Source organism: Protopterus annectens, chromosome 14.part0 (assembly GCF_019279795.1).
Source record: "Protopterus annectens isolate FY-2018-M chromosome 14.part0, PAN1.0, whole genome shotgun sequence".
In the NCBI taxonomy this organism is placed as follows: Eukaryota; Metazoa; Chordata; order Ceratodontiformes; family Protopteridae; genus Protopterus; species Protopterus annectens.
In genome coordinates this window covers 1,081,841,017-1,081,853,432 of record NC_056748.1, presented here as the reverse complement: position 1 = coordinate 1,081,853,432, position 12,416 = coordinate 1,081,841,017, and the positions used below count along the sequence as shown (strand labels likewise).

General features: G+C 40.9%; 1 protein-coding gene across 1 annotated transcript in view; it reads left to right on the top strand.

Annotated features, from left to right (window-relative positions):
* CFAP46 (cilia and flagella associated protein 46) overlaps positions 1 to 12,416 on the top strand; it is a 3,596,153-nt gene that overhangs the window by 1,117,805 nt on the left and 2,465,932 nt on the right. The window contains exon 22 of the mRNA XM_044056880.1: positions 11,100 to 11,325. Within this exon, the coding sequence (XP_043912815.1) occupies positions 11,100 to 11,325 (226 nt within the window). The remainder of the gene's footprint in view (positions 1 to 11,099; positions 11,326 to 12,416) is intronic.

Below are 12,416 nucleotides of genomic sequence, written 5' to 3'. Positions count from 1 at the left end.
GATATGGACAGACAAGACACTCAGCCCTGTGCAGATATTATATAGTAAGTGATACGGATAGACAGACACAGCCCTGTGCAGATATTATATAGTAAGTGAGACAGACAGACACACAGCCCTGTGCAGATATTATATACTAAGTGATACGGACAGACAGACACACAGCCCTGTGCAGATATTATATAGTAAGTGATACGGACAGACACACAGCCCTCTGCAGATATTATATAGTAAGTGATACGGACAGACAGACACACAGCCCTGTGCAGGTATTGTATAGTAAGTGATACGGACAGACATGTAGAACTGGAAAGGTATAATGAAAGGCTTTGCTTAAGCCAGATTGGAAATTCTTATTCCAAACACACATACTCATATCCCTCCAAAAATTATTAAATCTATGATACAAACAACAACTTAGTAAAAGTAACAGTAGTGATAAAGTGTCCATAAGTCATTATCACCTTCCACATAATGCTTGCAATTTTAACTTTCAGTTTTAGGGCCGTTTTGTATTGATGAAAGCAACTACAGTACTTCATTGGCTACCAGCAGTCATGGCCACAGTTTTCAATTTGAGAATCAGTAGAAATTCTGGTGAAAATGCCTTCTGGTGACAGTCACTTGCTTCACTTGTAGAAGTGAAAGGGTGGGAGTTCTCCATTCACACTTTTATTTCATTATGTACAAGGTTTATTTTTCCCTCTATTTCACGTGCTTTGGCTCTTCGTGGCCTTTGAATGTTATACAGAGTGACTAGCTGCAACCTTGATCTCATTCGCCAGTTCTCCTGTTGTGTAAGTGTTCACTCACAAATATTTTCCATTCCTACTGATAGGGAAGCTTGTGTCCTTTGGTTTCATTTTTGTTCAAATTTTCCTTCAACAGCATTAACAAAAATCAGTAACACACTTATCTGTCTCCTGGGCCAGTATTACAGGAAAAGCACAGCCATACCTCTCAGCCTTTAAGAGCAAGAAATCTGGACGAAGGCCCAAAAATAGGGGCAGTTCTTAAATTTTAATTATTACAAATGTAAAGTTGGTAGAATAACAGGATTTGCATTAGCTTGAATTTTTCTGAATGATATGAAGTCTGAAACCTAAATATGTGTCATTATTTTCAAACTTCAGTCTTTAATGATTTACCACTAATTTGCCAGAAAACCACAATTTTATGAAAAAAAGGGCAAAAAATATGAGGCCAATATCTAGACGTTCAGCAAAAATGTGTACAGTTGAGAGGTATGTCACTAGTGATATCTGCATTGCTTACTGTACTTATTTCCTTGTTTCACTTGAAAGAAAGTTACTGTTTGTCGTTTTTGCATTTAAGTTACCTGTAACACATTGCACTTAAGTTACCTAGCACTAGCTCACTAAAGCAATTATATAAGTCAGCACTAAAAATTAAAAGCACTACACCCTCACTCCCCACTGGCCCTTGTTTTCAATTATTAAGGAATTCCCAATATTATTCTAGCATGTCCAAAGGTCAGTTGTCAATCTCCTCTCCGGTCCAGCTGGTGAATCTGGGAATCTTGAGGCAATGTTACAACTGCCTCATGTACACAGACAACCCTATCCTCCTCCCAACAAATTCCAACACATGTGAGAGATGCAACCATATAGCCAAACTGGAGGCTAAGCTCTCTCAACTCAGTACTGGCATAACCAGTCAGGAGGAGAAGGAAACTACACTCACTACAATTCCAGTCTCACATAGACCTACCACGACAGCAAACCAAACACATAATCACACGAAAACATACTCAGAGGCTCTAAATAAAGATCTGCCTAAGCAGCAGAGACCTCCAAAGCAGACACCCAAGCAACCGCTACCCCAAAAAAAAAACACGTGCAACACATATCTCACAAAGCCAGTGTGCCGAACAGTCACAGCCCTTAAGACTAAACAACACACCTGATACACTTGTAATAGGTGACTCTATCATCAGGCACACTGACGTCCCGCTCACCAGGCTGAACAAGGAGAGGGTCACGGTGAGCAGCCTGTCGGGTGCTAGGATCTGCCACATAACACAAGCACTCAGGTCACTCCAAGGCAAGTACAAATATGACTCAGTCATTGTCCATGCTGGTGTGAATGACCTAAGACGTACCTCCCTGGACTACATGAAAAGAGACATAAAGGAGCTCTCTGAGCATGTAGCCCAGGCTGGTATGACCCTGACCTTGAGTAGCATCTTACCCTCACTAAGAATGATGCCACAATATGAAGACAAGATGATCAATTTCAACAATTGGCTTAAGTACTGGTGTCATTCAAAGGGGATCCAATGCCTATCAGCTTGGGATGATATGCTTAACAAGCCACGATACTTCGCTAGGGACGGCTTGCACCTGTCACCCCTGGGCTTTCGGATATTGGCAAAGGCTCTTGCTACCCCCCATAGTGCCTTTTTTAGGCAAGGCTCAAAAGACAAACCCACCTCCATAGGTATCACAAGGGATAAGAAAGTAATGCTACTCAACGCCAGAAGTCTAAACCTCAAGATGCACGCACTCGAAACTCTCCTTAGCATGGAGAACATAGATATCTGTACAGTAACAGAAATCTGGTTCAGGGCTCCCGAGAGCACCCCAGCACTACCAGGTTATACCTCATACCATGCTTTTCGGCCCCAAAACTTGGACCGAACCACAAAAGGAGGGGGGAGTATCGACATTCATCAAAGATACCCACACCTCCAGGTTGGTGGCAAAGCACGAAACATCAGAGACTATCCATGTGCAACTAACAGTGGGTAAAACTGCCTTCCAGTTTATAGCCTGCTACAGACCACCCTCCCAAACCCAGGAACCCCACTCGGCCTTCCTGAGAACACTGGAGAATATGAAGGTCTCTCCAAACACCATTATATTGGGCGACTTCAACTACCCAAACATAGAATGGGAGCATTACTGTAGCTCCAACACCCTAGCCCAAAGGTTCCTAGAATTTATAAACTCAAATGCTATGGAACAACTTGTTACCACTCCCACAAGAGGGGAAAACATACTGGACCTGATCATCACCAACATGGGGACTCTATGCTCCAGTCCAGAAGTGTATCCCTCACTGGTAAGATCAGACCATAAACTAATCTCACTGGATATTCACATCCCGACCCCACCTCTGCCCAGAAAACCACAGTGAAAAACTTCTCTAAAGCAAATTTCACACTCCTCAAAACCGAGGTGGAATTCTTCAAAGCCCCCGGGCCTGTGGAAAATACGGCCCAGACCGCAGAATCCTTTATAAACGCATTCTATGAACACCTTCAGGATCGCATGGATCATGCGATCCCAAATAAAACCAAGACCCAATCCTCCAAAGGCAGACGTCCTGTCTGGTGGACCCCAGCCATAAACAAACAATACAATAGAAGGAGGAAGCTACTAAATGATAGAGCAAAATCCCAAAAAGGGAAGGCATCACTGATCAGTATTAGCAAAAAACTACGGGCACTCATAAAATTGTCTAAGGCCAGCTTCGAGAGACAAATTGCACAGGACACTAAGGATAATCACAAGGCTTTCTTTAGTTATGTTAGGAACCTGGGTGGTAATTCCCAGATATGCTCAGAATTAGTCCAAAATGACAAAAAATACACTGAACCCACAGACATTGCCAACATCCTAGCTGACAGGTTCAGCGCAAACTTCTCCCCCCTCCCCACCAAAAGGGCAAATATCTATCCCAGCAGAGTGCTGCCCCCCCCTGACATCTCAGATGCTTAGGTAAGAGCCGCCCTCTCCAAAGCAAAAAACACAGCATCAATGGGACCAGACGGTGTCCTGGGCTTCATCCTACATGAACTCCAAGAAGAGCTAAACCCAAACATAAAACTACTGTTCAATCTCAGCCTTACTACAGGATATGTGCCCAAAGAGTGCCCTACAGCAACAGTGGTCCCTCTCCATAAAGGTGGTGCCTCAACGGATCCTGGAAACTATCACCCCATAAGCCTGACTAGCTTGGTCTGCAAAGCTATGGAAAGGATCATCATGGACCTCATAAATAAAGATATTGGGGACCTACAGACACTGGATCCTACCCAGTATGGCTTTAAGGGCAGATCCTGCCTCTTAAACCTGGTTGATTTCTTTGAAACAGTCACCAAGGCCATTGACGAGGGGAAAGTGGTCCACACAGCCTACCTGGACCTCGCAAAAGCCTTCAATACAATACCCCACTCGGGCATTATAGATAAGCTCACCAGCTTAAATATAAACCCCTATGTCACTAGATGGATTGCAAACTGGCTCAAGGACAGAACGCACATGGTTAGAATTGCTGGAGCCATGTCAGACTCCAAACCAGTTACAAGTGGTGTCCCACAAGGCTCAGTCCTGGGACCTCTCTTGTTCGGTATATATTTCTCTGAGGTACAGGCCAACACGGAAGGACTGTGGCTGACCAAGTTCGCAGATGACTGCAAACTGGGCGCCATAATCGACTCTCCAGCCAACACAAGCATCCTCCAAAAGGGCCTCATAGAAACAGACAACTGGTGCCAGAGCCATGGCCTCAAGCTAAATGCCAAAAAGTGTATAGTCATCCCCTTTGGCAAAAACAAAGTGCCCACAAATTACCACATAGGTGGTAATCCATTAAGTACAGAAGAAGTAATTAGGGACCTGGGGACCCAAGTTGATAGCAATCTCTCATTTGACAACTACGTGGCCAAAGTGGTTAGAAAAACATTTTATATAGCCCACCTAATCATGAAGGGATTCACATCTAGATCAGGGGGAGGTCATTGTGCCTTTTTACTCATCCCTCATCAGGCCCGTAATTGAGTACAATGCCCCTTTTGGGATGTACCTTACCAGACACCTGCAACAACTGGAAAGACCCCAAAATTACCTCACCAAGAGGATCAAAGGGCTCAAACAGATGCCATATGCTGCCCGGTTAAAGAAACTCCAGCTCTACTCAGTGGCATACCGCCTATTCTGAGGCGATCTGTGCCTGACGTATAAAGCCATGTCCAATCCGGAATTAATGGACATGCTGCACCTCAGAAAATCCAAATCCCATCGAGCTACGGACTCGAGAGACTTGAACCTCAGCACTGAAATAAATAGGACATGCTGGAGGGACAGATTCATAACCCAGAGGCTCCCTTCACTCTGGAATAAAATCCCAGTCCAGGTTAGGCAGAGTCCCTCATTGACTCTCTTCAAGAGGAATCTTGATCAGTGGATGGGAGATCGTAGGTTTACCCCGGCTATCACTTCTGTGTCACTGTTAGACAGAGGCACAGTATACTAACCTCGAAAAAGGGCATAGAAAAATAAATTTAAAATGGGTGGCGAAAGCCAAACACATTCTGGCTAGGCTTATAAATGCCCTAGGGCAGATAGCCTAGTATGAACCTATGAACCTGTGAGCACAGCTGGTAACTTTAGCTTTTCATTCTGATGTTCTGACCAAGCTAATGAGAGGGATCCATTTTGTGCAACAAGAAACTAAAGCAGCTGAATGGTCTGTAACCACTTTCACTTTATGCCCCTTAGAGAAAACAGTCACATTGTCATCCAAATTTCATCAAAAATCAAAATTTTTTACAGATAATTCACACATTTCATTAAGAAAAGTCTTGACTAACCACTCTCCTCAAAATAAATAAATATAAGCAAAAATAAAATTGACCGTAGCGTGGTACATTTAATGCTTTAATCTTCAGATTCTTCAGTAGTTTGCAGTGTTCTCTTTATCCTTACATATATATGGCCAGTAATGTCACACTATACATACTGTGTCTAGGCTTCTTTCTTATTATGCTGTTAAACAGTGGTGTCAGAATGTCTGCGCTTTATAAACCTAAGAGCTAACCTCTTTCTGATGTAAACCCTTGAGCATTTGCTGTCAGTTTTGACATCATTTGACTTCAGTGAAGTATACCCAGATATTTATGCTTTGCAGTGTTTGTTTCATTTACCATTGCATTATACATTGTTGCCATATTTTAGTGCACTAATGTATCATTTTTTTCGTAGTCTGTTTTGACTGTAGAATCCGTAATGGCATGTCTCATTTCACCCATTTTGTAGCACCGCTGGATCTTCTTATGGTATTAGAGCTTTGTTTTCATAATTATCAGCGTAGTTTGTATAAAACTGCTTCATCATTTTTGTGTGCACGTGGGGCATCATTATGTAATTTAAATCCAGAACTCGGCAAATAAAACTAGCACTATATAGATTGTACTGCTGACAGTAAACATGTTTAATACAAATCCAAGAATAAAAGGCATAATAAATGGTTTTACTTCAGAAAATACTTATACTCATTTGGATTGTACAAGTTCATATCCCAGTTCCTTGAGCATAATGGTGTGAGAAACTGATGTATTTTTCCTCTGTATTGTACTTTCTGTCTGTAATACTGAAACAGCAGTATGTTTTCCTGTACCATTTCTGTCAAATATTATTTTTCAAAATAGCTAATGAAATGCAGTAAATGAAAGAATTTCTTCCGGAGTCTGCTGCTGATAACACTATGAAAAACATAGAGCAGACAAGACATGAGAAGAACAAGTCGATGCTGTTGATGGAAGGGGGGAGAGTTTAATCATAGCATAAAGAGGTTCATTTGATTAAACAGCCATCTCAAAATGTAAAAACTTACCCTGGGTTTCAGAAAGGGCTACTGGCAGTGATAAGCCCTGACACTGCCATTTTCCACTGATTGTAGCCATTTCTGATTCTTAAACAGCCCTACCACAGTAGTTGTGTGGGGGGGGGTTTGAAAAATCACCCCAGTGGGCTTTCGCCATGTCCTACTGAAATGCTAATGAGGCATCCTGCGGAACAGCATGTGATAATTAGCCATGTGCTCTCCCCCGTAAATGCATGTTTTAAGAGATTTATGCAGTTAGCGGAGAGGACTGTGTTTGTGTGTGTGCGCACGCATGTGTCCATGAATGCGATCAGATGAGGAGTTGCTGTCCTCAGTAAAGATTATATATATATATATATATATATAGTAAGATATTTACACAGTTAGTGGAGAGGTAGTGGTAAGGGGGCTGTGAGTGTGTATATGTATGTGTGTGTTGTATCATATGTGCATGTCTATGGGGAAGAGTGTGGGTGTGTCCATAAATGCGATCAGATGAGGAGTTGTCATGCATAGTGAGTTTTTGCTTGTGTGTGTGTGTCTGGGGGCATGGCGTTTATACACCTCAACTCCACCAAGACGAAAGAGCAAAGGCTGGGGGGGGAGGGTACACTAAACACCAGGGATACTTATTAAGTATTATTCTGACTACCTTAAAATGTCAATAGGAAGCAGATTTTGCATCAGGAAACTTATTTAAAACAATGTAATTAGTATAAAACTCTGGAATTATTGACCAACTATATCTGGCCATGGCAAGGGATATGGCACATGTAAGAGACAAAACCACAGAAGTTCTGCAAATCAGGGATAGTTGAGAGGTATAGCGGATGTCTCCATCGAAGTGACCATGCATGTCTGTGGGAGAAGGAAAGATGTGTTCCTGTTTGAGAGTGTTATACGGGCCAACAGTGGCGCTTAGCACAGCAAAATTATAATGAACAGTAGTGCTAGCAGTGCACCATTCAGAGATGTGACTTAGCTGAAGCTCAGGACTTTCCTCATTGTAACCAATCTATCTCGTAATCTCATTTTTTTGCAATCAAAAAATGGCACTTTTTGCTTCAGCAGCTTACACTAATGGGGAATTCTTTCTGATGCGTGGACTTTCAATTTTGATGACAACACTTGGCAAAGGAAATTTTTGTTTCTGTAAATGAAATGTTTAGAAAGTATATGTGATTGGTCGTTCAGCATTTCCAGTGTAGAATATTATTAAAACTTAAAACATTACAGTCTTACAGAGAGTTAACAAGATGTAGATAATTAATTTAGCAACTTAGAACTCCTAAAAGGAAGAATCATAGGTTCATACTAGGCTATCTGCCCTAGGGCATTTATAAGCCTAGCCAGAGTGTGTTTGGCTTTCGCCACCCATTTTAAATTAATTTTGCTATGCCTTTTTTTGAGGTTAGTATACTGTGCCTCTCTCTAACAGTGACACAGAAGTGATAGCCGGGGTAAACCTACGATCTCCCATCCACTCATCAAGATTCCTCTTGAAGAGAGTCAGTGTGGGACTCTGCCTAACCTGGACTGGGATTTTATTCCAGAGTGAAGGGAGCCTCTGGGTTATGAATCTGTCCCTCCAGCATGTCCTATTTATTTCAGTGCTGAGGTTCAAGTCTCTCGAGCGTGTAGCTCGATGGGATTTGGATTTTCTGAGGTGCAGCATGCCCATTAATTCGGGTTGGACATGGCTTTATCGTCAGGCACAGATCGCCTCTGAGCAGGCGGTATGCCACTGAGTAGAGCTGGAGTTTCTTTAACCGGGCAGCATATGGCATCTGTTTGAGCCCTTTGATCCTCTTGGTGAGGTACTTTTGGGGTCTTTCCAGTTGCTGCAGGTGTCTGGTAAGGTACATCCCAAAGGGGCATTGTACTCAATTATGGGCCTGATGAGGGATGAGTAAAGAGGTACGATGACTTCCCCTGATCTAGATGTGAATCCCTTCATGATTAGGTGGGCTATATAAAATGTTTTTCTAACCACTTTGGCCACGTGGTTTAATTATATCATGTTTAATTATCTTGTTTGCATTTGTGTTGTTTTCATTCCATGGATGTATTATTAACTTATTCTGTCTCATCACTGTTTTTAACCAACCTTCCTATGTAAAATATTAGCATCCACTATTAACGAGACCTGCCTTGACTTTTTGACCAACAGTGTCAGCTATTAAATGATTATCTTCAGACCTAGTACCCAGGCAGTTATGAAAAAAGTAATAATTTTTTTATGTAGTGCAACAAATGGTTTGCTAGCTGGAACAATAAAAATAAGATGATGGCACTGCAGGTTTATGCAGTTGACTTCAGTTGGTGCTTGTCTGGGTTGTTTTCCACGTCCACTAGAGTTGCATCAGCATGACAGAGGAACTGCCACTGAAGTGCCAGTCTCAGCTTATGTGTGTACAATGTCACAGTGTGAGTGACTGAGTCAACTAGCAAACGTCTTTACACATGGACATTGTAACAGTGTGACTGTGTGTACAATGTTACAGTGTGAGTGTGAGTACAATATTGCAGTGTGAGTGTGTGTACGTCACAGTGCGAGTGTGTGTACAATGTCACACTGTGAGTGACTGAGTCAACTAGCAAACTTCTTTACACAGCATGGACATTGTAAGAGTGTGAGTGTATGTACAATGTCACAGTGTCAGTGACTGAGTCAACTAGCAAATGTCTTTACACAACATGGACATTGTAACAGTGTGAGTGTCTGTACAATGTCACAGTGTGAGTATGTGTACAACATCACAGTGTGAGTGGCTGAGTCAACTAACAAACATCTTTACACAAAATGGACATTATAACAGTGTGTGTGTGTGTATATACACTGTCACAGTGTGAGTGACTGAGTCAACTAGCAAAGGTCTTTGTACAACATGGACATTGTAGCAGTGTGAGTGTGTGTACAATGTCACAGTGTGAGTGACTGAGTCAACTAGCAAACGTCTTTTTGTAACAGTGTGAGTTTGTGTACAGTGTCACAGTATGAGTGTGTGTACAATGTCACAGTGTGAGTGACTGAGTCAACTAGCAAATGTCTTTACACAACATGGACATTGTAACAGTGTGAGTGTGTGTACAGTGTCACAGTGTGAGTGACTGAGTCAACTAGCAAATGTCTTTACACAATATTTACATTGTAACAGTGTGAGTGCATGTACAATGTCACAGTGTGAGTGATTGAGTCAACTAGCAAACGTCTTTACACATGGACATAGTAACAGTGTAAGTGTGTGTACAATGTCACAGTGTGTGTGTGTGTGTGTGTGTGTGTGTGTGTACAATGTCACAGTGTGAATGAGTCAACCAGCAAACACCTTTACACAACATGGACATTGTAACAGCATTCTACGCTTTTGTGACTGAAGACAATGAGCTCTTTAAAAGCCATTTCTCTGAGTGGCTACCCAAAGCATCCCTATTAAAAAAATCAGAATTGCCACCAGTGAAATGGTGTAGGAGGAAATGGCCTGCTGTGTTATACCGTAATTAGGAATCACCACATGTAGTCTCATTTTTATGCATGTCAGAACTTATTTGATTGACATGCCATTTAATGTAACCTTATTGCTTTGCTGGTAAAATGGTGTGGAATTTGCTATGTACAGAGGTAGCAAGTTAGGGATATGTGGATTATGAAAAGAACTATTTAAAATGCACACATTATTTAGTACATCAGTACACCCCATTTCATGAGAGAGATACATTTGCATTTAACAAACAAGACAAAAATTTGGTAGATTAATGCTACAGTGCTGTATTTGCCAATAACTAATTACAAGGCAGCTGCATGGAAAATACATTTCCTTTGTTATCTTTTCTTACCTTATCTGTTCCAGTCAGTTTGTCTAGTAAGAGTTATGCAAGCTACCATCCATGCCAAGTTATTCTTTGAACTTTGTGTCTAAAGGACAGGCTTACTGTTCTGTTTTGTCCTTTAAATAATTCTGCAACCTTGACTGAAAATTTGGGAATTTCCATAAATAATAAATGGTAGGGTGGTGCACATTTAGTCAAAAACACCAGTTTCTGCTAAAGCTATTCTTAATGTAAGCCAGCCATATTTATTGATCAGAAACATTCCCGCATATCTCATGTTATAGTGCTGCCTAGTTCCTCTGGTTGGTTTCTTAACTATGAACAACAAGGGCATCTAACAAGGGCCCAACCATTTATAGGCTCAGAGTAGATTGTGCTACTTTTTTTCTTGGAAGACACATTGCTTTTTCAGAAATTTGCATAACCATTTTTGGTTTGACACTGGTAAATCTCATATGGACCATTAATTTTATACATTAAAAATTACCTTTGACCTAGAAATACAACAGAACTCTGTATCTGTGGTAGGCGTAGAATTATTGTGTGTGTGCAGTAAGAGTATTATTTGTTTTCTATACAGTGGTAGCTAAACCTCGTCATTTTATGTGTGTGTTTTTTTTAATATCATGGATTCACAGTGAAACAGTACTTCTCGCAATGCTGTCCAATGCATTGGCTCAAGGCCTGATTAATCCCTGGATCAAGTACTCATCTAAGAAGTCAGAAGAAAAGAAAGAAACAGAAAAGAATTCTCCAGTTGGGAAAAGGAAGAAAAGTGCTCAAAAAGGATCTGAGAAAACAAGTAACGTGCAGACTGCATTTGTGGAGCCTGATGGACTTCCTGATGTAAAAAAAGCTTTGGAGGTACTACAGTAGAGTGTATTCATTTAAACGTTTACATATGTTTAGTACAAATATGTGGGGATATCTTTCTGTATATTCTGAGTGTCAATTTTAACTAATAATTGAATCTGGGTAGCATTAATCTCTCAGTGAGTGTGTTTGTATGAGTCTGCATGTACGTATGTGTGTGTAAGGTTACAGGTCATGAGAACAAATGCTTTTTAACCTGTAAATGAGTGAACGCTGATATCAACGAACATTCTTTTTCAAGGAGTTTTTGCCATCTTTATATTATATGAGATTGTATTACAGCGAGGTAAGGGAATTTGCCCTTACTCCATTGTTAGGCGATCTTGGAGTTGGTATATATAATTAGCAGGTAGTGTAGAGATGCAGATGGGCCTGACACCCCCCACCTGCAGAAAATTGTTTTAGTTTTGTTTACGATCATTTTAGATTCGCTAAAAAATGATTACTGTTTTTAAATACGCTGTTAAGAGCATTCAATGTTTGATACATATATGCTTATATTCTCGGAGCCAGCAGTTGCAATGCAATGCCTTCTGGAGTAGAAAAGAGCTCATTTGTCAGACAGTGTCATCTCTACAATCAAATGACTGCAGCTTCTAGCCACAGCTGATGCTTCTGTGGTACGGGAAAGTTATACAAACTGCATACCTATTTAATTTGTAAAGATTGTTTTTAACTAAAGATTTATATATTGATTTAAGCACTCAAAAGAAAGAGAAAATGTTATTATCTGATGTTGTCAGTCTTCATTCATTCATGACTGATGGGTTCGGTTCCAACCTCTTGGAACTGACTTAGCTGTTATGCATAGCTTGTGCCACACAAAAAACTCTTGAGCAAAGGCTCTATCCAAAATACCTCTCTTCCCATTACCTCAGATCTCGTTTGCCACTCTGAAAATTGGATGCGTCAGCCAATCCTCTCAGTTAAATGCTTTTATTTGGTGTTTTTTCTCTAGCATTTTTTTGCTAAAAGAACTTGTATAGTTTTTCTCCTTGACAGCCTTGCTACTTCTCCGAGTGTTTGACTGCTTTCTGTTATATTCTACTCACTCCCTTTTACCTAATGGTACTTCTTGTTAC